This window comes from Salvia splendens, chromosome 15 (genome assembly GCF_004379255.2).
Source record: "Salvia splendens isolate huo1 chromosome 15, SspV2, whole genome shotgun sequence".
Taxonomy (NCBI): domain Eukaryota; kingdom Viridiplantae; phylum Streptophyta; class Magnoliopsida; order Lamiales; family Lamiaceae; genus Salvia; species Salvia splendens.
In genome coordinates, this window is record NC_056046.1 from 743,582 (window position 1) to 768,017 (window position 24,436).

General features: G+C 36.8%; 5 protein-coding genes and 1 long non-coding RNA gene across 10 annotated transcripts; 2 read left to right on the plus strand and 4 right to left on the minus strand.

Moving 5' to 3' along the window:
* Nucleotides 1–256: 256 nt before the first annotated feature.
* Nucleotides 257–3,166, minus strand: LOC121768887 (O-fucosyltransferase 36-like). Of its 2 annotated transcripts, XM_042165489.1 has the most exons (4): nucleotides 2,702–2,840; nucleotides 1,586–2,625; nucleotides 1,246–1,495; nucleotides 257–885 (listed from the first exon to the last, which is right to left on the minus strand). In XM_042165489.1, exons 2-4 carry the CDS (start codon nucleotides 2,623–2,625, stop codon nucleotides 709–711), a joined length of 1,467 nt encoding a protein of 488 aa, XP_042021423.1. In that variant the 5' UTR covers nucleotides 2,702–2,840; the 3' UTR covers nucleotides 257–708. The 2 variants fall into 2 exon arrangements, with proteins under 2 accessions (XP_042021423.1, XP_042021422.1); XM_042165488.1 differs by having other exon boundaries at nucleotides 1,586–3,166.
* A 411-nt stretch (nucleotides 3,167–3,577) lies between these two features.
* On the plus strand, nucleotides 3,578–4,398 carry LOC121769272. The gene is made up of 2 exons (XR_006043529.1): nucleotides 3,578–3,729; nucleotides 4,132–4,398. It is a non-coding gene; the product is annotated as an uncharacterized LOC121769272 (long non-coding RNA).
* LOC121769271 lies at nucleotides 4,376–7,762 on the minus strand. Its single transcript, XM_042166018.1, has 7 exons — nucleotides 7,509–7,762; nucleotides 6,906–7,361; nucleotides 6,775–6,827; nucleotides 6,293–6,330; nucleotides 5,757–6,075; nucleotides 5,325–5,644; nucleotides 4,376–5,118 (listed from the first exon to the last, which is right to left on the minus strand). The coding sequence occupies exons 1-7, from the start codon at nucleotides 7,519–7,521 to the stop codon at nucleotides 4,521–4,523; spliced, it is 1,797 nt and encodes a 598-aa protein (XP_042021952.1). The 5' UTR covers nucleotides 7,522–7,762; the 3' UTR covers nucleotides 4,376–4,520.
* Nucleotides 7,763–11,272: 3,510 nt separating this feature from the next.
* Nucleotides 11,273–12,902, plus strand: LOC121769054 (RING-H2 finger protein ATL3-like). The gene has a single exon (XM_042165718.1). It carries the CDS (start codon nucleotides 11,720–11,722, stop codon nucleotides 12,563–12,565), a length of 846 nt encoding a protein of 281 aa, XP_042021652.1. The 5' UTR covers nucleotides 11,273–11,719; the 3' UTR covers nucleotides 12,566–12,902.
* Nucleotides 12,903–13,163: 261 nt separating this feature from the next.
* On the minus strand, nucleotides 13,164–16,644 carry LOC121769055 (ubiquitin-conjugating enzyme E2 34-like). Of its 2 annotated transcripts, none has more exons than XM_042165719.1 (10): nucleotides 16,489–16,644; nucleotides 15,443–15,556; nucleotides 15,278–15,332; nucleotides 14,717–14,755; nucleotides 14,478–14,541; nucleotides 14,317–14,378; nucleotides 14,186–14,225; nucleotides 14,072–14,099; nucleotides 13,842–13,933; nucleotides 13,164–13,610 (listed from the first exon to the last, which is right to left on the minus strand). In XM_042165719.1, exons 2-10 carry the CDS (start codon nucleotides 15,497–15,499, stop codon nucleotides 13,334–13,336), a joined length of 714 nt encoding a protein of 237 aa, XP_042021653.1. In that variant the 5' UTR covers nucleotides 15,500–15,556; nucleotides 16,489–16,644; the 3' UTR covers nucleotides 13,164–13,333. The 2 variants fall into 2 exon arrangements, with proteins under 2 accessions (XP_042021653.1, XP_042021654.1); XM_042165720.1 differs by having other exon boundaries at nucleotides 15,443–15,559; nucleotides 16,489–16,638.
* Nucleotides 16,645–16,995: 351 nt separating this feature from the next.
* On the minus strand, nucleotides 16,996–21,828 carry LOC121768890. Of its 3 annotated transcripts, XM_042165492.1 has the most exons (10): nucleotides 21,676–21,794; nucleotides 21,119–21,248; nucleotides 20,461–20,521; nucleotides 20,219–20,354; nucleotides 19,217–19,469; nucleotides 18,869–18,997; nucleotides 18,746–18,795; nucleotides 18,380–18,477; nucleotides 18,019–18,306; nucleotides 16,996–17,641 (listed from the first exon to the last, which is right to left on the minus strand). In XM_042165492.1, the coding sequence occupies exons 2-10, from the start codon at nucleotides 21,199–21,201 to the stop codon at nucleotides 17,165–17,167; spliced, it is 1,575 nt and encodes a 524-aa protein (XP_042021426.1). In that variant the 5' UTR covers nucleotides 21,202–21,248; nucleotides 21,676–21,794; the 3' UTR covers nucleotides 16,996–17,164. The 3 variants fall into 3 exon arrangements, with proteins under 3 accessions (XP_042021426.1, XP_042021428.1, XP_042021429.1); XM_042165494.1 differs by lacking the exon at nucleotides 21,119–21,248 and having other exon boundaries at nucleotides 20,461–20,567; nucleotides 21,676–21,828; XM_042165495.1 differs by lacking the exon at nucleotides 21,119–21,248 and having other exon boundaries at nucleotides 21,676–21,818.
* Nucleotides 21,829–24,436: the final 2,608 nt, after the last annotated feature.

Genomic DNA, 24,436 nt, shown 5'->3' on the forward strand with positions numbered 1-24,436 from the left:
TATATATTTTGGCCTTTGGGGCAGCCCGAGCCTGTTTGGCCATGTTAGGGAATCAAGTCGGGCCAGCCTAAAATCGGGCCAGCCTAAAATTTTCAAAATCAAAGCATTCCAAACTTCCGAATTAGACCATATTTGACAGCTCTAGTTATAATCGATGAATTCTTCACACATACGAACTACTACTTATATACATGTAGATAGACGATAAATGCATCATCGAACAAAATTGATCAAGTATAGCATCGACAAGAAAACGTAGTGACAAAGGAACTTCAAAATTTGGTTCATAGATAGTTCACAAGGGATATTCATCATCACCTCTAATATACATAAGTAGATCTGAGCTAAAGATTAAATGGCACTGTATACAACAAACAGACTCCTACTAAGGCTAACTTTCTTAAGGAATTATAGAGAACAAAACTGCATAGCAAGTAGAAATTTATGGCTGAAGCTCTTATTACATTTATGGAACAATATAAATCAGGTAAGATCACATTTACACTCAGTTTCCAAATATATATAGCCGTCCGTCACCCTCAGCTTCCCATGGCAGCATATTCAACGGATTCCACGATAAATAAAGATTCAGCAGTTTAAGCTATTAGATTAGTAGAGTGTGACTCAACTTTGAGGAATTGGCATGTCAAACAGCAAAAGAGAGCAGAAGAATCTTCATAGGGGGGATGGATGTACAAGATTCGAGTTTCACTCATCTTCTGCGATGAAGTTTGGAAGCTCGCCCTGGCACAAGTACTCGTCACATTGTGATGATGATCCCCAGTCCTTGCGGAGGCGTAGAATATAATCAGTGAAAGTGGATCCAGAAGATCCAATGAAGGCGGAAGAAAGTGCGCAAATAGTCTTGTCCAGCATTGCCTCAACCTTCACACATTTGAGAATTACAGTGTTGGGTAAATTTATTCAAATAGTAGTATCCAAAAGTCTCTGATATCTCACTTATCACTCCAAAGTTGGGTTTGATTATCTAATCATCCTCCAAATCTATCAATCTTATCAATCCTATCCACCAAAACAAAATTCCACCCCCTAGACAATGTCATGCATAACCAAGAAGATGTAAAGCTAGTTCCAAGTATGTATAGATTCAAGATCAAGTGCCTAGTTATTGATTCGGAAGAGTGAGACACTTGTTTGAAAACCAGACCAAAACAGTGATAGAAGCAACTAAATGGAATGAAATTAGATTAAACTTTAAAGAAACCAGAAAAAAGGTAAGCCCACCTGCGAATCTCCCTCAAGTCCATGTCTGTACAATAAAGCATCCCACTTTTCAGCTGAATTACGAGCTGGTCTCCGAACAAGTGGTACGGTCTTCCCATTCAAGACAACAAGTGATTGAAGTAAACCAGTTTCACTTTCTGCAGCATCGGTAGAAAGATATATTACTGGAGTACTAGCCCTCTCAACAACTCGATTGATGCATTCTGCAGCTTGCAGAGCAGGATAAAAGCAGCTCGGTTGTTTGGCATTGCTGAGAAACCATTGAGAAATTCATGTTACATGTCACATAGAATAACTAACCAACATGTACCAATGCCTGAAAAGATAGTGTAAAAAGTACCAGAATTTCAAGAAGCCGTGGCGTCTGAAATGAAGAGCCACGAAGTCTTTCCCCAAGAACGTCTGTATGAAACGTTGAGCAGTAAGCAAAATAAGCCTACTTGGCTCAATCAAAGTCTTGCATTTATGTGCAATTGGACCACCCGGCTGCATCACCCACTCTCTCTCAACATCAGCAAAGAACACATCTCCGATTGCAATGACATCACTGTCTGAAGAAAACTTTGCCAAAACATCCTGGACTGTCCTCTGTTTTGGCTTCTTAACATCCTCCTTCCAAACAGCCGCAACCTTACTCAAAGAGACCCCCGACCCCTTCAACTTCTTCACACGCTCATCATCCATAAAACACGGCTGTGGCAACGAGAAATAACACATAAACTTGTCTATATGCAAATGGTTCTTCTTGTTCTCCGCAAACTCTTCAAAGGTCACCACAACTTTGCTCCCCAAGCACTTATTAATGTGATCAATATCCAACACCCGATGGAACTCATAGTCCACCTTTGAACTCGGGATCACCAAAACTCGATTCAACAAGGCCGCAAAAAACATATGCTTCTCCAAACAAATCAAATGGTTTGACATTTGGCCTGACACACAAATAGCAAACAAATACTTGTTCGATTTAGGATTCCACTCTATTGTCTTCCTATCTGCCAATCTCTGATCCAACTTCTTGCACCTAGTCCAATCAGACAAACTCGAATCCGTGTAATTTGCAGACAAATCCACAGATGCCTCACTCTCATGAGCTGATAACAGAGTCCCCTGAATTTGCCTATTCAACGAAATTTGCCCAAAAACTCGCGATTTGAAGTCTTCCAGCACGCTATTATCACTACCAGAGTTCACATTCACTGAATCACTACCATTTACCAAGCTAAAATTCGATCCACCAACCAATGTAGTATAATTCCACATCTTAACAAGCTCAATTTCCTGCTGCTTAAGCAAATACAAAGCACGTAACTCAGATTCACGCATTCGATTCACCAAAAGACCACCACCCTCAATATCCCTAATCGACGGCACTCGCATCTGGAACACGTTCTTCAAATCGGTAGTCAAATACAGTATCAAAATCACCACGGGCAGAAAAATCGCGAGAATGTACCTCTTATTGAATCTGCGGGCGGCGCCGGAGACTCTGCCCCTCAATTCGTCTTCGATTCGGAAAGCCGAGCGGTGATTGTGGTGATCGGGCGACTTTACAGCGTCGTTCTGCCTCGCATTTTGCGAAATCAGATTCTCGCGATCCCCCTCCTCATCCGATAGCTCCCTCTCCATCATTTTTCACACACTAATTCACGCAGTGGGTGTGAAATCGAGAAAATGCGGCTGCAGAAGTAGCAATTAGGCTTGTATGCTTATTGCTCTAGACAGTTCCGGCTGTGTAGATCTCTCCGGTAATAGACGTATCGTTTTTGCGTGAGAGAGAGGGAGAGAGATATTAAGGCGTGTTTGGTTGGAAGGGAAGAGTGAGAAGCCACAACTAACTCTGCATAACTGGTTGATCGGAGAAGAAGATCGTCGGTGGAAAGTGAGCCGCAACCGTATCAGCCAGCTGCAACATTACCCGTTTTATATGGGCTTTTTTACATTTATCGGCCCAAAACTTTGCTTTGGCTCGGCTCATATTTTTAAGACTATCGGCCTATGACAGAATTTATTCTGTTTTTAAAAAGGGAATTTATTCGCAAATTTATAGACTTATTAAACGTTGTAGTGAATTAGGTACGAATTCGATTATTTTTAAATTCATGGAAAATTCACTGTCAGACTTATATTTATGATTTTTATCACCAAAATTAAAATTTTTAATAAACTAAATTTGTAAAAAAAGAAAAAGCATGACATAATCATGGACATCGGTGGGATGGCCATGTGGCAGTTTTTCAATATTCCAGATGTCTCTAGACCAGACTACTTAGTTCTCTTGTATATTTATGATTGCTTTCCCACTCTAAAATGCAACTAAGTAGTTGAATTCAAGGCGAAAATATGTTGGGAATAACCAAGGTGCTGAGCAGAACCCACGGCGGAGCTTCCGTGCTCCGCCTCGGGCAGCGGCGGATGGTCGGCAAAGCGGCGAACCGCGCCGCGGTGCATGGCTCTAAGCTCCCGGTGCCTAATGTAATTCCGGTGAGTTTTTTTGCCCTTCAATTTTTACAGCTCATAAATCCAAATTTCTTTATACCTTTGGCTTTGGAGCTAATTGTAATAAGTTTCTTGAAATAGAAGTTTAAAAAGTTAATTGAATGTGAATATATTAATTTTATAATAAAATATGAGTAGAATAGATCAATAGAATGTGGATCCATTTACCATCATAGTAAAAATGAATTGAGGTTTTTATTTTTTGGTGGAAAGAGGAAGTATTAGATTTTAACTCTGGTTTGATGGATGGCATAAATGGTGTTCAAATTATTTGAATTCAAATCGAGTTATCATACAAGCTAAACATTTGATTAAGCTTTTGTGTACCATTCCTTAGTTAATTTGCATTGCATATTTCATACTAGTAATCATAGTAAGTTTTTGCAGGACAAGGAATTGGATATGGAGATCCACAAATCTATAGAAGAAAAGACAAGAAAGAGAAGGGAGATAGAAAATACAGTTGATTCCCATCTCAAAAACTGGCCACTACTCTACTTTGAACACGTAGTGTGCTCTAAGTAAAGAGCATGTGACATTTGTTACATTTCTTGTCTGCAAATAATCTTCATCACTTGTATAAATATAATCCCATCAATGTAATGATATTTTGACACTTGAAACATGAAGATGGAATGAATCAGATTCATGGCTTTTACTGAGATTTAAGTAAAAATTTAGATGATTCTTGGACATCAAAACCTAGTAATGAACACTACTTCCTAGCACAAATGTATAGAAACTATGCACGAATTCTAAAACTTGCTAGAACTAACCTAGGCTGCTTCTTCCTCTTCGACTTCAACGAGCCTCCCACGAACCCATTTCTTGATCACGTTCGCCTCTTTCTTTGCCACCTTTTCATTCTCTGGCTCCAGCCAGTTGACGACCGGAGTTTGTTTATGAGCTGAGATCCCATTAGGGTTTGGTTTATTATCAGCGCAGGTCGAACCAGAGCCATTGATCATGCCATCCAAAACTGATGAGATAGAGCCATTAGGCCTGGTTGCTTCTGTTTCAAGAGGGCAAGGACTTGAGCCGTTGCTGTTGATGAAATCTGCGAAAATGAACTCATCGAAACTGAAGCTGTCGGTTTCTTCAAGATATTCGGAGATGCTGTGGACTCCGTTTACTTTCATTGGCTCTATGAGTTCCAAATTTTGCTCGTCTGCATACGTTTCGTTTTCAAGATTTTGAAATCCCTTCTCTTCTTCAACGGGTGCTGTTGCATCTTCGCTTTCTATTGATTCGATGAGCTTATGTGCTTCCGCTATCAGCATCCTGCTTTCCATCAAAGAGGCGTGCGCGAGAGGGCTCATCTTAGCAGCTATTTCAAGCGCCTTGGCTGCCTTCTCAGCTTCTGCAATCAACGATCTGCGTATCCATAGAGAGAGAGAAAGACGATAAAATGAGAATAGTATTTAAATACTACCAACACAAAATATCAATTAACCTAAGATAAAAAAAAAAACTATAGTATTATCAACACAACCACATATAAATATATCTATCACGTAATGAACTATACACGATTTCCAGAAATCAAATAGAAGCAATCAATTATGGATATAAGAACGAACTTGGCCTTCATGACGGCTTCAGTTTTTGGGTCGTCAACAGCAGCAGCTCTCTTGGCTCGAATGTTTTTCAGCATCTCCAGTTTGGTGTTTGCCAGTGGGTCCTTGTATGATGGTGCTTTGTTTCTCTTTGCTCTAATTTGTTGGTTTGAGCTTTTCGCCTTGCGAACATCATTGTTCTCGTCTTTGTCATTGTCTCTGTCTTTACGACCTCTGTTTTGAGTCTGTCTCTCACCAGGAGGTTTTCTCTTACGCTTCCATTCTGTCCCCTCTGGTATGCCATGATATTTCGCTAGACCAGAGTAAACCCGAGTCCGGTATTCCTAATTTATACGAGAAACGTAAATGTGAGATTCAGATGCTAGTTTAGGATATGCAAAACATATAGAAAACTTAGAAAACAGAAGTTTTTTATGGAAGGAACGGAGATCTTACAGGATCAGCCCATTTTGCAGCTATGGCCTCTGATATCTTCCTCTTCTGCTCCGCAGATTTGGGCGCTCTCTTGCTTCCCTTTGGTCTAGGCAAGCTTTTTCTTTTTTCGACACTCTGCTGCCATTGCAGCTGGAGCTCTTTATCCAAGATCTCGTACGAGTCCCATTGCAATTGTTCCTCGCCTTGAAGACCCTTCCGGGCAGTCTCTGCAATTAGGTTTTGCCAGCTGTAGTAGCAAGTATCCTGGACCATCAATCTCTCGCGGCGTTTCTCCCATCCAAGTCGGACACCAGCTCCAATTTTCAACCTAGTCTTTTCACTGCACGGATGCAGAAAAACAATGATTTCCAAAGCCAATGAAGTCGTACAAAATGAGATCAGTTTCCTTAAATCTAACACATGCAACCCGAATCATGCGTACTCTAACATAAACACTTCGGCCATCCATTATCATAGCCTAAAGGATAACGAATAAAAGTAGTCGCTAGAATGCCATAACCAAAGAAAATGTCAAATCTACAGCTAAGTTAAAGTACCTTTGAGCATGTCCCAGGTTAATCAGTTTGGCTTTGACCTACATTGTCATAAACCAACAGATAACTTAATGATATAACTGATAAATGGAATAGCAAAATAACTAAACGAAGTTAACAAATAACAATGAAAGAGAAGGCCTTACCACAAGAAGTAATGCAACAGAAAGCAATAATGCATGGTGATCAAGAAATAGATACTCTGTGTACAAATCATGTGTTTATTTCGTTTATGTTTGTGATTATATGTGCTTATTTCCCAACAGTTTGGGAACTGCTATTATACGCTGGGCCTTTAGATTTATAGTATTTGTTTCAAGACAAAGTCCAAGTTTATCTAGAAAGAGATTACATGAATATAACAATCAGACCAAATTTAGTTAGAAGGTCTATTTAACTATGACAATATGAACTTGGTTATCCTATTTTCTTGTTCTTATATTGATGTTATCACAGAACTATCTCAGTTTCTTACATGACATCACCTTAGGATTTTGCATTGCCAGCCTTGTTCTTTCTTTTATGCGCCTCAAGGTTTCTGCAAATAAACAAGACGTTTAAAACATAGCTAGATTCAATAATAGGATTCACTTCATAATACCAAGCGTTGCATCACCTGGGCTGTGCTTCTTGCCTTTGTTCCACGGCGTATTCCCTTTATTCGCTTTGGAAATCCTCATCCGTCTCAACCTCTCCCTCTCGCCCACGTCTGCTGAGTCTTCACTTGAAGATTGTGGAAGTTCAATTTCAGTGGAATTCAACCTCACTGAATCAACATCCATCATCAATACATTTTGAAGCCTCTTCACCCCTCCACTTTTGCAAGGTACACTAGCAATTTCAAGCGTACCAACGGCCTTTATCATCAGCCTACCCCGCCATACCCCGGCTCTCCCTGAGGTGAAACCACCGCCAAATTTTCCTCCATTACAAAAGCTCCTCCTTGAAAATGTGGATGCCAATACCAATCTCCTATCATTCCCAACTACAACTCTCTTACCAAGATCGAATTCCGGCCTAAATGCTATTATATTGTTGAGGAAACAAGAGCAAGGCTGTGAAATAGCAATATCTGCAACACAAACACAAAAAACACTCCACGTTTTCAAATTCATTCAAGCAATTACACAAACAGTTGTGAATCACCAAAACAAAAGCATTGCAAAACCTTCACAGCTGCATAAGCACAATAAATTAGGGTTTTTTCGAGTTAATTTACCTAATAAAGGCATGGGGAGCTCATTAAGTCGGGAATCCAAGCTCACTGTTCAGGTACAGCTACAAATCGCCGCCGGTTGATGGAATTCCATGCAATAACTTCAAAATCGGAAGAGCATATTGGAATTCGGATTAATTAAGCAAAAGAGTTGGAGAATTCATAGAGAAAGGAAGTGAAATATGATAAAACGGAGGAGCGAAGTGAGAGCCACACACAGATTGTTTTGGTGTGGGAGACCGCCGGTGGATAATGATAATATCTTTTTACCTTTTTTATTATTTGTTATTTCTACAAAAATTTATTTTCTTTTACATTTACCTATGGTTATTTGACGACGTCGTATTAACATTATGGTTTACTTATTTTTTTTTGCTATTACTTATGTGATTGTTTCTACACTGTTACTTCATTGTTTGCCAATTTTAAGCTCTAAGCAAATTTTATCAAATTTTTTTTACTATACTTATATAAGTGATAGAATTGGTCGTTTTTTTAATCAAATTATAGGGTATGCATATCTTTTTGTTCTTTCGAGTTGATTTTTATGAAGAAATTGTTAGTATTGGTCATAATTGAAATACAATCACAAATATATAAACAATAATTTGTTTGTAACTAATACTATGAACAAAAGTAATACGTATGAGAAAATGTTTTCATAAATAAGGTTGTACTCTATCCCCAAAAAAGGAATTATTGCAATTTATTAATTTAAACAAAAAAAAATGGGCTTTTTCACAATGTTTTAAGTTGGGCTTGAAATTAAGCGACATGGTTAATTGGGTCTAGTTTCAAGCAAATGACTCATTTTTCTATACTATATTTCGATTGGACATAATTACATGTGTCCAAATTGAGAGGGTGAAGACAATAATATACGAATAAAAATCGTGAAAAAAGTATAATGCCAAAAACTTTACAACACAACATCAATCAATCGATTATTTTGGTTGTCACTCGTCCCATGCAGAGAGATACACATTAATTTTGTCTAAACATTAAAATTTTAAACCAACATACCATCACTTAATGTTTTTACAAATACAATTTCTCCAATCATGCTTATTGCCAACACTGTAATTAATGCTTCATGCTTAATGCTTATTGTCACTTGTCCCGTGAAGACAATAATGCTTATCCGAATTTTTTAAGTTTTGATCTATAGTTTCGATTTCGATTTCGATTTCGTTTCAATTATAATTAACAATGTCAATTATCGATAACAAGATTCGTTTAATTGAAGTATGAGTTTTATTGGCCATGTTAAGTAAAAAAATTGAACATGATACTAGTCAATTTTTTGAGTAGTAAATACATATTTTATCGAAGAAAGTTGTGAATACTAGTATTGAGAGTATATTCATGATTTGGGCTATAATTGGAACTTTTTTTTCCAAAATTGTTATATTTGAAACCTTTTTCGGTGTGCCACATTTATTATAGTTAAATCGTAGTGTGGAACAATACCTAGGAGTACAAATGAAATAAAAAAAGAAAATGCTATAATTTTGTCCCAACTACCATACACTAAATATGTCATAATTATAGTCGCAAAACCATGGCTTAAGATTTAATCATTACATCTTATGGGCTGGCTTTCACCCTTGTCGACAAAATTGACTTTATACAATGTGACAACATTGTATTATTTCATAATACGTGATCGATTTTCTTATTACACTTTCATATTAAATTCATTGTTTCACTTCAATGTAGGATATAATAGTTGTAAACAAATATTTTTATATAAAAATTGAATAGTTTTACTAAATACGTAACTAATCAGTAAATCAATTTTTATTTAAATTTAATTGTTCCAATTAACATTATGGCATTACTCTTAAATATCTGCATAAAATAATAAAGTGGCAATTATAATTAACAATATAAATCTAATAAGTTTTCAACCAGCAGCGCTAGAATTGACGAGTAACCAGTGGCGGATCTAGGGGGGGCAGGAGGGGGCGGTCGCCCCCTCCGTGCGACTATTTTTCCCTTATCGGGATGTAATTTTACCATGTCCGTCCCCTCCGTTTGCCTCCGGCGTCGCCCCGAATAACCAAAAAAATAGCCATGTCCGCACTAAACCAAGCTAATATTATATATTCTGCCCCCTCCATTTCCGGATCCTGGATCCGCCACTGCGAGTAACGTACTAGCTAACAACAATACATAAACAGTAAAGAATATAAACAACAAAATCAACATATAAAAAAAAATTACATCTAAATTAACAGCATATATAAAACACATAATACACAAGAAAATGAGAGTAAAACTTTTCAATCTAATTTAAAAAATTAAATTAAATTAGTATATAGACCATCCGTAGCCCTATTTCAAAATTTGAAAGGTGAATCATTTTTAACTATTATAATCCTATCCACATCTATTCGTCCCATAATTAATCACAGATCTTGTCGCATGTTCCTATTCAAACTTAAATAATTAGGCTATGGACTAGGCTACTTAAACGTATATTAAATTCAAATCGTAATCAAGTAAAGAGTAAGTAAAAAAATGATATGATTATATCTAATTAGGAGGGAAAATCATTTCATATTCATCATTTTGTCCTAATATGGTTTAATAAATTTGAAGAATTCATATATACGCACCACTTTTGACTTTTTTGTCTACCTTACCTAAGTTAGGAGAAATATTTCTTTCGGTGGGAGAAAATAAAATGAAACTTTTGGAAAGTTTGTTGACCAAAAATCCTAAATTATGGGGGAAATGATAGGTAAATGGCTGAATAAGTTGCGACAATGATCAAAAGCATTTTTTTAATGTCTAATATCAATAATTATTTATATCAAAATTAAGTTTTCTAGGGGATAGGTTAAAAATGGGTTTCGAGCCAATAGGTTTAAATAACAATAAAATTATACTCCATTCACATTATAACGGAGTATTTAATTGTTCTATTCAATAATTTATCTATATTTTAAATTTTGATAAAAAAAATAATTTTTTTTGAAAAAATATGTCAACATCTTGGCAAATTCAAAAATTGAGTGGTTGAACAATGCAGAAGCCATAAGAAAATGCTTATCGTTATCAAATTTGGCGAGATTAGTTATCAACAACCTTCTTGATATTACTAATAACAAGATAATTAATCTCAATTTATGTCTAACGAACCATGCATAAGTATTCGACTGCTCAAATATTAAGTCGATATTACTTGATATTAATTTATCACTTAAGCGAATAATATAAATAAAACTCAATTTTATTGAATCCACCCATAAAAACCAAACTAACACCCCCAATATATATTCTATATTTTCACTTTGAACGCATGATGGGATGCGTGTTGCGTGCTGCGTGCATATGAATATATTGATTTGAAGTAATAAATGTACATGTGATAAAACCCATAAATTTATTGTAAATTTAATATTATTGGATACAAAAAGATCCATAATCTTACTACTAGTAATTACTCCATCTATTCCACATAAAATTGACACATTTTTTTCACACCGTATTTTAAAAAATAATGCTAATAAATAGTTAATTGTAAAATAAAATAGACTCTTTTTCATATTATTTTTATTCTCTCTTATTTTACTTTTTCTTTTATATTAATTATTTATTAGTATTATTTTCATGAAACATGTGCGAAAAAAGAAATACATCATCTAAGGTGAGATGGATAGATTAATAAATTGTTTAAAAAATTAAGATGAGTAATACACACATCCTATATCACATCAATTAGAAATTTAGAATCATTCTTCAAATTGCAGTTGGTCTTTTGCCCCTATTCTAGGTGCCGATCTCTCTCTCTCTTTTTTTTTTTGATCTCTCTCTCTTTGCTTCACACCATTTCATTACCTTCACTACTTCCATAGCCAGCTTCTTTTTATTCTATGCATTTAGAAACCAATCACATTCCTCAAAAGATCACATTTTCCAGTAGCAAAATATCACATTTTTCACTTGATTGGATTTTCAAACTTCATCTCCCAACTCTATGCCCTTTTTCACCCTCTCTGAACCACAAGAGCTCATCTCAATTTCAAGAATCACTCACCTCATTTCCCCTCAGCCGTTTGAAGGAACCCTTTTGAGTTCTTGAATCACTTCACAAAAAGATTCAATCTTTCAAGAAACCTTTTGAATTCTCGATCTTTCAAGAAACCCAATTCATTTCTCTCATCACATCACAAAAAAGATTCAATCTTGGCCCAATTCTTGAAAAAATGGGCGACGCGGCGGAGAGAAGCGGCGGCCGATTCGGAGACACGGGAGTGATAGAGCTGACAGGGAAGATATTGGTGGTGGCGATCGTCCTCCTCTTCTTCGTCGTGGTGTTCGTCTTCTGCCTCCACCTCTACGCCAAGTGGTTCTGGTACCGCCGCCAAGAAACCAGCACAACCACCGCCACACGCCGCCGCCGCCTCGAATTCCACCAAGACGCTCCGCCGCCGCCCTCCGCCCTCCGCCGCGGATTGGACCCTTCCCTCCTCAAAACCATACCCATCACAATGTTCGATCCAAAAGAGTTCAAAGAGGGGTTGGAATGCGCTGTGTGTCTGTGTGAAGTCTGTGAGGGTGAAAAGGCAAGACTTTTGCCCAAATGCAACCATGGATTCCATGTTGATTGCATTGACATGTGGTTCCAATCACATTCCACCTGCCCTCTCTGTCGAAACCCCGTGGCGAACTCCTCGGATTTCGCCACGGATGATGCCGAGGAGGGTGTGATTCAAGCTCCAGTGGTGGAGAATTCGGTTGTTGCAATTGAGATACCTAATTTCCCAACCAATGTGTTGATTTGGGGGAATGAGACTCAAGTCAGCACCTTTGGCCCTTGTGCTGAAGAGGGCCATCAAGGCAATGCAGAGACCTCGAGCTCATCATCACCGTCGTCTTCGTCTTCGTCTTCAATGGCTTCCACGAGTAGTGGGGCTGAGGAAGACGAGCAGAAATCCGCAGTCCCAACGAGGCTGAGGTCGTTGAAGAGGCTGCTTAGTGGCAGTAGAAGGGTGAATCCTTCTAGTCCTAGATATCTTGATCTTGAACAAGAAGTTAGAGGCTTGAGTTGATTGATATATGGTTCAAATAATGAGCTTTGATATGATTATGGTTCAAAAATTTTGAGCTATGATTTGCTTAGAGGCTTCACTATTTGTTGATGATGGAGAGGTTGTGAGATGGATAATTTGTTCTATTTCCTTTGATTCTTGAAGCATATGAATTGGAATATGCTAAAATTGTTGTATAAATATATAGGTTGGCTTCTCTGTTTGAGGGAGGAGATGTTGCCTCATCCTCTAACAGAAGAGTGTTTGGATAGAAATCTTGTCAATGTAATAGCTATCTATGTATTATTCAAAGATCTTATTATATCTATCAAGATTATTCAAGTTTGATTCTTTGCCTCATCTTTGATATCCTCATCTCTTTTTTTCATGCTCTATTGTTAGAGATTGGTACATATTTCAGAACAATAATTTTTCTTACAACATGCTCAATAAAAAGATCGGAATCAATGGCAGATATAGGTGGGATCAGACGATAAGCAGCCCCTTTGACAGTGTCCATGCTAACCCATAGTGCAGTAGCTTCGTCCCAACGAAAGGAATATCGCACAAACATGCACTCAAAAAAAGAAAATTGGGGCGGACGATAAGAGTATGGAGATGGATACAAATCACATTTTCTTCATTTGCACGACCACTGTACAGGTCCTGTTTAGGTACATTAAGACTTATAAGATATCAAGTAATTTGACAGATTGCGACATCATTACAGATGCTAATATAACACCTAAATCACACTCAAAATATCCCTTTCAAGATGGTCATATGTCATCAAAGTTGAAGCAGAGGCAGAGCCATTACGGCAGCAAAAATGCAAACAAGCATCACCGACAACCAGGTAGGGAAAGACCGGCGTTTCTGCTGGTTATTCATCTCTTTTGGGACATCTATATTATTCTGGTCCACCTTGGATCCGCGTTTCTTTAAAGTGGGTCGGGGGTTTTCATCCCTGACGGATTCTTGTGCTGCTTGATTTGCAGATTGCTCGGTTGCCAACTGTTGTTCGTGTTTCTCTAAGTACTCTGGAAATAGTTTCCTAAAAGTTGGGCTGTTTTGAATGCAGATGTAAAAACAAGTGATTTATGTTTCTCACTAAATAGCAATATCAAGGTGAATCAATTATCACATTGCCCTAAACATATGATGGACCAGTGCAGATTTAGCTGATGATTTACCAACAACAAACAAAATGAAAGTTACATGTGGCAACCTCCAATTCATCTTATGCAGACAAAGAAATGACGATAAAAGAGAAGCCTTCGCTTTAAGTAAGACTTACTTTTTACAATTGAAAGCCAGAGAAGCACTTGCAAGCCTCTTTTTCTCCGCTTCTGTACTTGAGACACTGCCAGTGGTAGGGCTATTGTCCATCTGAAACAAAATAGGAGACAAGCAGAACCTGGTTGTAAATTTACTGTGGAAACTAGTTTACAAGTATGTAAGGGATTAAATGTCAAACATATATAATAAAATGAACAAACTCTCCTCTAAAAATAGTATGGAACCCACCATGAATGAAAGGAGCCCATTCAGTATGCTGCATAGAAATGGGAAAAATCAGCCCAATATACTTGAAACTGGTAGAGAAAATGAAGTGCAATATTTTTCTCGACAACCCTTTACCTTGAGACAGACCACATGGGGTTCCAACTCTCAGGATGGTCTGAAAGGGAATCAAGTAAGTAGTGTGACACAAGAAAATGAGTACCAAAAACACGAGGAATAATATGCCTATTCAACCCCGAGTAACTTACAATCACTCATGGACAGGCATAACTTCTTTTGTGTCATAAAGCGTCCATTTGGAGTAGTCATGCTACAGAGAAAATAGAGAACATTTCGGATTAAAATATTAAACAGTAGATTTCCAGATCATGCCTAAAGCAGTACACATGGCATAATGACAAAAACTTACGTGATCCCTGGAGGTTTAAATGGGTACTCTGGTGGAAACTTTATTTTTCCATAGTAATATCCACCTTGAATGGTCAGAGATTGTAATAGAAAATCAAAGACAATAATTTAGTACAAAGACATAAATAATTCAACAGTTAAAAGAATTAGTAGTTCATCTGCAGATAAACATGCAACCCATTTATAACTTTTATCCAGACTCGGACATGCTGAAGATGAAAAAAAGTTAAGAGCCAAAACCTGCAAAGGGTGTTCCTTGACTTCCCTCCAAAACATAATCTGAACACAGAATTAGGAAACAGAGCCATATCATTAGTAGATGAAACAGCCATAAGATATCATAAGAAGTTAAGAACAAAATAATCAACGTCAAAGACTCTAAACTTCAATGAGCATATAATTGAAAAGAAGAAACCCATCACACAGGAAATAACCTCTTCGTCTTTTCGACAGTCAGTACTACGAAGAACATCTTAGACAAGAATAAAAGATGGGAAATAACCTCCCATCAACTAATATGATTCTGCAGGAAATGTGGATGAGCTGCCATTATTAGCTGATCTTATAGTTAAACCATGTTACTTGTGGACAAACAAATTTTGTCGAATGAATGAGAAATAAACTAATGCATATTCATGAGAGAAAAAAAACGAAAGCAAACAAAGCTAATGAACATGTTTGTAATTTATATAGAGAGATAACAAGACCACGAAAATTCAGAAAGAGTTGGGAACCACATCCTATTATAAAATTACAAAAAAGTAGAGGTCAAATTAAATGAACAGGCCGGGAGAAACTCACGCCACTCAAGAATGTCATTTGGCAGAGGGCGTGCCACCACATTGGAGACAGGTTCCTGCATGTGACATTATTAGAATATATAATAGTAATGAAGTTCACCATAAAGAATACCCATAGCTTGATGCCTGAGATTTCAAACATTTCCAGAAGTGAAAGACAACTTACTTTACATAGGGCTCTATATTCCTTTTGGAGGCGCTTTAAACACGCTTTTTCGCCCATTTTAAGGTAGCTTTGCAGGGGATATTGATCTTGCCACTGTTTGTAATGGGTTGTTCACTGCTAAATGAAAGTTTATCTCTAGAGTTAGAAAACATTTTTTCCATTCCTTCTTTAAATTGCCAATAGGCGATAAGACTGACACTCTGTGAAATTTCTACAATTGGTGTTCCAAGGAGAAGACAAATGAAGCAATTCCATGATACACACAGCAAATCAGAAGATCAAAATCAGATAGTACACATACAAAAAAACAGTTGCCAAATTGGAAGAATATCAAACTCAGATGCTTTCCATACATATACAAACCACGCACATTGTACAGTGTAGAGAAAAACCTTTAGTGCACTGGAGCATTTGGCAATGTCGGTAATTACACCAAACACCTATTTAAGCTACCGTCCATTATTTTAAGCAACCTGCTCCTATTCTCTAAATCCTCGTGATTTAGGACTAAGCCCCCACTAAAAGAGGCCATTGCCCCCACTAATCCCCCTGCCATCCTGATCAGTATTCAGCAAAATCAATCTCTATTCCTTGAAAGCATAGCTACATAACATAAGGAATCACAAAAGATCGATCAATTGATGCACAGAATGGTGTTTACACAGCCTGAGACCAAATCAACGAGGAAATGTTCACAACACCTTCTGCTATACAATTACGATTGCTATAAATCCAAAGATTGGGCAATGAATAAGGAAATATTTTCCTGGAATCCAATCAAGATCATAGCTCTTATTCCCAACACTCCCGGACGAATATACTGGCATTTCTAACATTTGATTATTTGATTTCCCAAATTGATCTAACCCCAATTTCGCATACACAAACAGAACCGATTATCAATCAAAATCAGAAAATTTTACAAATCGGTGATCTCTCGCTCATTCTATAATTGAAAAACAGTAATATCTCAACCTAATTAGAAAATGAAACAAAAATCGAAAAATCAAAGCAGCCAAATACAGTAGTACATACTGAGTCCTTACCGGAGTTTGAAAACCACAAATTAAGCGAAAAATTGAACGAAAAGCCTTCAACAGAATTCAACTTCCATCTAAATTTTCAGCACGGATAATACTAATCCTATTAATTTTAAGAAATGATTCAAGAAATCTACGCGTTGAATTTGGGAGGAAGATAAATATTTGGGCTTTAAATTGTGAACTTTTTTTGGGGGAATGAAAAGACGATTATAGCCCTAGACGATTTGTAGAGGTTTAAATAGTTTGGTTAACTATAAACATACCCCTTAAGTTTAGTTAAATTCTTTACCGGCCCCTAAACTTTTGCCCAGCTAGAAACCTTAACCTCATTGTAGTCTCAGCATGTTTAGATTATCTGCAAGACAAAGAAGGCTTTAAAATCTCAGCATGATTATTGTTGAAATGAATTTTGCAAGTAGCCATTTTGGCATTTGAGTTGGGAAGAACCAATCAATTGCTCAGGTTTTGGTGAAAGTGCAAATTCTATATGTATTTTGTTAGTATATGTACTTTTACTAAATGTGAGCCATGCTTGGATTTATAATTTAGTTGAACACAGCCAATTCAAAACGAGAAAAGAAAGAAAGAAACAAAAAATTTAATCTGACTATAATCACCTAATAGTACAAAAGAAAGCAAAAATTAGCAAAACTGAAGCAACCAGAAGTTCAGAACCATCTCATTCTTGCTTCTTGGCAACTTTGTCTTTCTCTTTCTTCACATCCTCCACAAGCATGCGAAGAAGTGCTTCGCACACTTGAGAAGCGTCTGCTTCTGATGGATCATCGTTCAACGATGAGTAAACCATCCAGGCGTGGTCTAGCTTGCGCTCTGGCTTGACCACGATTGAGCCAGGAACCTCTGCATCGCGGCAAGTGACAAGCCCATCACTCTTCTCACCGTACCTACTCTGAAGCAGCTGTGCGCAGGCAGCCATTGCAGCACCCAGAGGTACGATCACAGGCAGCGTTGTAGGTTGCCCAGAGAACATGGGGAGCTCTGCATGAGCAACACGAGATAATGTGGCCAAAACTGCAGGGGAGATCCTCGCCTCGGTGTGGAAGGAAACGACAGGCAGCTCCCTTGGTAATTGGTATTTCCTCAAGAATTCTTTCCTTTTCTCATAAGTTAAGTCTTCTAAAGCCTGCATATCGCCCTTTATAACACGTGCAACATTAGCACACATTTACAATGAACCAATGATCTACCCATCTACTCCCTCCGTCCATGAATAATTGTCCCCTAGTGTCAAAACACACATACCTAGGAAGTGGCTAGTTTTAATCTTGTTACCCCAAATTATTGCATGGAAAACTGAAAAAATGTAGGAGTATAGAATTTGTGATTATTAGAAGGGGAAATTAAGCATCATTTTACCATAGTATTCTGAAATGGGACACTTATTCGGGTACAGAGTGAGATGAGCTATGAAAAATGCATTTCGAGTAAGTAGCTGTTGCACGATGTTAAACCATACGAGCAAGCATGGTGTAGCCTTCCAAAGACATAAAATTATACGAATAATTTCCATACCTTGATAACTTTACATATAAGGATCTCCATCAGCTTACGCATGTTTACATAATCGCCAAGTTGACCTTCTCGGAGTATATCAGAAGCGATTGGACTACCACCGTATGGACTCTGCGCTAACGCTAATCCAGCAACCTTGTCTTTCAGTTCATCCCAATACATGGACAAAGCGGCCGCAGCATCTATTCCGCCTTTACTATGACCGAGCAGCAACACACGTTTCTTGGAACCCCAATATATTTCTTCTATATAGTCCTTTATCTCTTTGGCATTCTTTTCCACTGAAGCCTAAAACTTTACTTCGTCAAGGAACAGAAGAACTAAGAAGCACACAATGGACAGCACAATTAATCAGACATACCTCACTGTGAATTTTGGCTATATGACAAGTAAGTCCCATCTTCAAAAAACTTGTCTTTGTGCTCATGAAATAAAGAGGACCGTGGTTGCTGAAGAGACCTAAGGAACAGCGCAAAACTACAGTCAATATTGACAATGTCCTCACAGATTTTATGATATAACAGCAAGAGAGAAGCTATCTTTAGCCTTTTATACAGTATGAATGTTGACAATGTCCTCACAGATTTCGTTCTCGGCCAATTTTTCAACCATATAATAGAAACTGAAGATTCATGAGTTTCTTTCATATATATGTGATATTGACACTGAACTGATCAATTGCATTGAAATCAAGACAAAGTGAATACAAGGAGAGAAACATCAGTACCTGGGACTAACAAGTAAATCATTGTGTTTGGCAACCGGTGCACACCATGTCTGATTCACAAGGCCAACACCCTGTTATAACGTTGGACTATGGGACTAACTTGTCAGATTTAAGACTAAATACCGTATTTCATCAAGTATTTCTGTAAATCTTTCAGTTCCATCTTCAACCGGTGGCATGTCTTGATCTTTTTGTAGCCAGCCAATATCATCGGCAGAGCCCTGAACTGTCCTCCTAACCTTTTCAATGAGGCTAGTAGCAGAGGATAGTTAGAGAAATCAATTCCCCGAAGGAACGAGATAATATGGTAACAGACTATAATTGTAAAGAATCCAAGATAGTTATTTAGAAACAATTTTAAAGGACAATTGCAGATATTGGTTTTTAGCATGTCATGCCAATATACCGACTCCTAAGTGTCCTGTCCATAAATAAAAGATATATCCACAAGTGGGTTTAAACTATATGTACCCCTGAAAAATGGAATTGCCGTTTAGGTTGGTATATGCTGGCACAATCGCATTAGAATTTTGAGAAGACGCTTGAGCCGAGACCCTAGTGATTGCACCATGGACTAACGGAGCATCAAATTCGGAAGAAGATAAATCATGTCCACTTGAAGAAACATTTCTGTTACTTATTAAAGATCTGGTCTCTTCTACAGCATCTTCCGACGCAAATTGAACCATTTCATTTCCATGAGGTTCTTCAGATGCAGGGCTTACTGCAATGAGTGTGGAAGCAAATGTGGCATCAGAGAGAGTTTGACTAAGATATGTATAATGAACATAGCAAGTACTCCATTTTTTATCTTTTGTGTTTTTGTTGAGACAGGGATCTGAACAACAAGAAACATATAAAGATGGAGGAGCGGTCATCGAAGTTAAATCTTGCACAAAAACATACAAGAACTGATTGAGTTGACCAAGGTAAGGGATAGAAAAATCACAACACATAGGAATTTGTTACAACTAAACAAAAGATTAGTTCCGACCATTATCCATCTTAAAAGCTTAAACAGACGGCGCATCAGACAAGCATCCTTCATCCCTCGACTCAAACTTCACACAAATCTTATCTTTTGTCTAGCTCATGCTGCTAGCACGATATCGTATTCGAATACCATGCCTCTCCTTATTAAACATCAATTCTCAGTAAGGTTGCATCCTATCAAAAACATATTCCGTAGCATCTTATCACAAACATATTCTGAATCAACAGACAACATCCTAACACAAAAATCTTGTCAAGTGAACATCATAAAATCATGCAACCATGCTTCCCTGTCACTGAAATTCACCAATCAAACCCTAGTATTTAGCCCACATAGCTACTAGTTTCAAGATTTTCCTCCTAATGTAGCTTTGTATTAGCAACAAACAAAAGAAGAGCTAACATCCAGCAACAAGAAAACAAAATTGAATCCCAACTTCATCAGTCGAAATTCTAAGTCAATAGCAATTAAGAAATTACTTGAAATATCAGGGAAACAGCGGGTGAAAATCGACGTGGTTCCGGCGAGATACGCCGCCGCCTCATTCAGAGATGGCACTGAGCTAAATAATTGTGGAATCCCAGGACGATCGTCTCCCTCTGCCTCGGCGCTTCCCTTTTTCATTGCAATCCAGAAACAAATTAAAATTATATTTGAAAGATTAATAAAGAAAAAACACAATCTTTTTTTTAACAAAAAAACGACAAAAGGAGATAACTACCATAAACGGTGCGCCCTCACCGCTATCGGAACCTCTTGCTTCCATACCCAAAAGGGTTTTCCTAAAATTGAACGAGATAAGATTACGCAGCAAAGCCCCTTTTACTCCTAAAAGATGAAATGGCACAAATATTGAAAGATTCTAATGTCTCGAGTAAAAATTCAAAGAAATTAATTATGAGGCGGATAGAAAATGTTGGGAATAGTTAGCTGCCAAGCAATATTAACGATGTTTCAGATAAAATTTTAAAGATTGAAGGAATTTGAGAAACGTCTCCATGTAAGAAATTGTGTTGTTCGCTGCTAAACGAAGTTTATCTCTAGAGTTAGAAAACATTTTTTCCATTCCTTCTTTAAATTGCCAATAGGCGATAACATTGACACTTTGTGAAATTTCTACAATTGGTGTTCCAAGGAGAAGACAAATGAAGCAATTCCATGATACACACAGCCAATCAGAAGATCAAAATCAGATAGTACACATACAAAAAAACAGTTGCCAAATTGGAAGAATATCAAACTCAGATGCTTTCCATACATATACAAACCACGCACATTGTACAGTGTAGAGAAAATCCTTTAGTGCACTGGAGCATTTGGCAATGTCGGTAATTACATCAAACACCTATTTAAGCTACCGTCCATTATTTTTAACCAACCTGCTCCTATTCTCTAAATCCTCGTGATTTAGGACTAAGCCCCCACTAAAAGAGGCCATTGCCCCGACAAATCCCCCTGCCATCCTGATCAGGATTCAGCGTAAGTAATCTCTATTCCTTGAAAGCATAGCTACATAACATAAGGAATCACAAAAGATCGATCAATTGATGCACAGAATGGTGGTTACACAGCCTTAGACCAAATCAATGAGGAAATGTTCACAACACCTTATTCTCTACAATTACAATTGCTATAAATCCAAAGATTGGTCAATGAATAAGCAAATATTTTCCTAGAATCCAATCAAGATCATAGCTCTTATTCCCCCAACACTCCCGGACGAATATGCCTGGCATTTCTAACATTTGATGATATAATTTCCCAATTTGATCCAACCCCGATTTCGCATGCACAGACAGAATCGATTATCAATCAAAATCAAAAAATTATACAAATCGGTAATATCTCAACCTAATTAGAAAATTAAACAAAAATCGAAAAATCAAAACAGCCAAAAAACAGTTGAACGAAAAGCCTTCAACAGAATTCAACTTACCGGAGTTTGAAAACCACAAATTAAGCGAACAATGGAACGAAAAGCCTTCAACAGAATTCAACTTCCAGCTAAATTTTCAGCGCCTGGGATACTAATTCGATTAATTTGGAGAAATGATTCAAGAAATCTACGCGTTTATTTTGGGTTTAAATTGGGAACTTTTTTTTTTGGAGTGAAAGACGATTATAGCCCTAGACGATTTGTAAATATTTAAATAGTTTGGTTAACAATATACATATAGTTAAACCTTTTATCGGTCTTTAGGTCATCCGCAACGCTGTCTCTTATCTTTCTTAACTGTCTCATCTAACTGTCTCATCTTTTCACTATTCATGGGCCTATTGTACTTTTTTATCTCATCTCTTAACTAAGAGACAACACATGCAACTCTCCATCGCTTAATCATCTCATCCCTTGACTATTTATTCAATTTCATTTTTTATTTTTATTTCCAACAAATTCAATTAATAAAAACATACTTCATTAAATAAAATAAAATTACAACTTAAAATTCTAAAAAAATAAAAAATCACATTAATAAAATCCTAAAAAATGGATCCATGAATGGATTAAATTTGGGAGAATAATGTAGAGTGTTTGAGAGTGTTAGAGTGAGAATAGAGAGTTTTTTTTATGAATTGATTTATGGGAATGATTTGATATTTATAGAAGTGATTGGGGGATTAAAAAATATAAAAAATAAAAATTTATAAAAAACGTCTATAAACGGCTAGTATAATTTTTGGATTTTTTTATTTTTTAAATTTTTTTCTAAATTTAAAAAAAACAAAAAAAATACATTTTCAACAGAAATAAACGACGCACACTCGCGGGCCGGCGAGTGGGCGTCACGGACGAACCACAGCTCGCCACGTCGCCAACACGCGTGGCAAGCTGTCTCGCGGACAGTCTCTCCGCGACGAGACACGCGACGGGATGGGGACGGGCTGGGGACGGGACGGTTCCCGCAACGCCATCTTGCTGCCGTCTCATCTCTCAGAGACGAGGTAGGGACCGCAACGAGACGCGGATGCCCTTACACTTTTGTTTCTTACTACTCGTCATCCTTTGTTTTTTAACAAAAACACTAATCCATGTAATGTCTCTATTTTAATTGTTATAAAATTTACTTTTTCTTGTATTTGCGTTGTAAGTTTATAAATTGTTATAGAATTGACTTGGCACCAACACACAATTTCAACTATGAGGTCCGACAACTCAAAATAATGTCGCATGGGCTCGTGACAAAGGATAATGAGATGTTCGACGACTTAGAGTGGTGAACCACAAAATGGGGACTAGGAAAAGAGTCAAATATGACTAGTTTGGCCATGCCAATGATAACATATGAGAGTTAACTTTGACAAATGGCATAGGAAAAGAGTGAATCGTGACCAATGAGGATGTTGACACTTAAGAGAGATTGATTGTATAATGTATAGACTACACCGTAAGGAACCGTATCTCAGATAAGTTAATAGACTAAATGGACAATCTTTATTTCTTTTGAACATGGTAATATGTATGAATTATGTTATTTTGGCTACTCGTAACAACCATTTCATCTTTGCGGGTACGCAATTCCCGTCTCATCGAGCACCCGCCCTTCTATTCTTCCAACAGATCATAAGAAACATCCCAAAGTCCTTTGCAAGCCCGATACCTTCGGCATGGAAAAAGTCATTTGAAATAATGAATGTCAACAATTTATAAAGAAAATTGAACTGATTTGCATTTCATATTTAAATCTTATTTCCTTAAGGAAATCCCATTAATGAGGCCGATAGCGTCTACAAGCCCAAAGTCGATCCATTATTGATAGGTAACATATTAGGGGCCTTTGAATTTGTTTAATTTGATGTGTGATTCAGATTAAAAAGTGGGCTAAAATTCACTATATTCACATAATAATTACACAAGTTGCCTAAAAAAACTATCAAATCTGATCAAATTTCGTTCTATTATTTAAAAAAAAGTTGGATGAAAATCATAAATATTGTTCTATTATTTCAGGGTATTTAAAATAAATAATCCGTTTTATAGTTTGTATAATGAAGAGGGATTCAAATCTAAAATATTGTTCGTACACACAATTAAAAAATAAAAATAATATAAATAGCCATTTTTAGGCTAAAGGTCAATTTTATAGAGTTTATAATTATTTTTGATTAATCCATGAAATAAATAAAATACGTGACCAAATACAATGAAAACGCGTAATTGTTTAGAACCCACAAACCATTTCAATCGAGGATCGAAAATTCTTCAATATATTCTTGAATTCATTCGATTTGTGAGCAAAAAAACTCAAAGCCGAATAGGAATATATTTTTTCCAATAAATTTGGGAATATATTAATACTTGATTATATTATATCTATAAGCCGCATAGTCATAGATCTATAAATTACTATTAACGCTTTCAAAAATTCTGGCTGGCTGTATGACAAAATTTTGAAATTTAAATTGCAAATTTATATTAAAAAATATACAATCTTTCTTTAATCCATTTATACATTATATGTATGACGAGTCGAATAATTATCACTAAAGTCTACAATCCGAATAAAGGAAATCCCCTTTATTAGTGGGCAGTGGCAAACGAATCCATTTAATTAATTCAACGTGTGCCGTGATTGGTGCGACAAAAAAACACAAAAGATAATAAAAGATATAAAAGCTGATAAAAGACACAAAATTTCCTTAATAAAATATTATCAACTTAATTGAATTGAGCAATTTTTATTAAATATCTAAAAATT

Coding starts and splice junctions, on each gene's coding strand:
- LOC121768887 (XM_042165488.1), bottom strand. CDS start 2,877: ATGATGGAGAGGGAGCTATCGGATGAGGAGGGGGATCGCGAGAATCTG. Junction 1,496..1,585: donor CACGGCTTCTTGAAATTCTG/GTACTTTTTACA, acceptor ATGGTTTCTCAG/CAATGCCAAACAACCGAGCT. Junction 886..1,245: donor GACTTGAGGGAGATTCGCAG/GTGGGCTTACCT, acceptor AAATGTGTGAAG/GTTGAGGCAATGCTGGACAA.
- LOC121769271 (XM_042166018.1), bottom strand. Junction 6,828..6,905: donor AGGCAAGAAGCACAGCCCAG/GTGATGCAACGC, acceptor GTTTATTTGCAG/AAACCTTGAGGCGCATAAAA. Junction 5,119..5,324: donor GAAGCCGTCATGAAGGCCAA/GTTCGTTCTTAT, acceptor ATGGATACGCAG/ATCGTTGATTGCAGAAGCTG.
- LOC121769054 (XM_042165718.1), top strand. CDS start 11,720: ATGGGCGACGCGGCGGAGAGAAGCGGCGGCCGATTCGGAGACACGGGA.
- LOC121769055 (XM_042165719.1), bottom strand. CDS start 15,499: ATGGGCGAAAAAGCGTGTTTAAAGCGCCTCCAAAAGGAATATAGAGCC. Junction 14,756..15,277: donor AAATGACATTCTTGAGTGGC/GTGAGTTTCTCC, acceptor TTCTGTGTTCAG/ATTATGTTTTGGAGGGAAGT. Junction 13,934..14,071: donor ATGGGCTCCTTTCATTCATG/GTGGGTTCCATA, acceptor ATTTTGTTTCAG/ATGGACAATAGCCCTACCAC.
- LOC121768890 (XM_042165492.1), bottom strand. CDS start 21,201: ATGGCAGGGGGATTTGTCGGGGCAATGGCCTCTTTTAGTGGGGGCTTA. Junction 19,470..20,218: donor CTGTTTCCCTGATATTTCAA/GTAATTTCTTAA, acceptor CACTCATTGCAG/TAAGCCCTGCATCTGAAGAA. Junction 18,998..19,216: donor GGCAATTCCATTTTTCAGGG/GTACATATAGTT, acceptor CTCTGCTACTAG/CCTCATTGAAAAGGTTAGGA.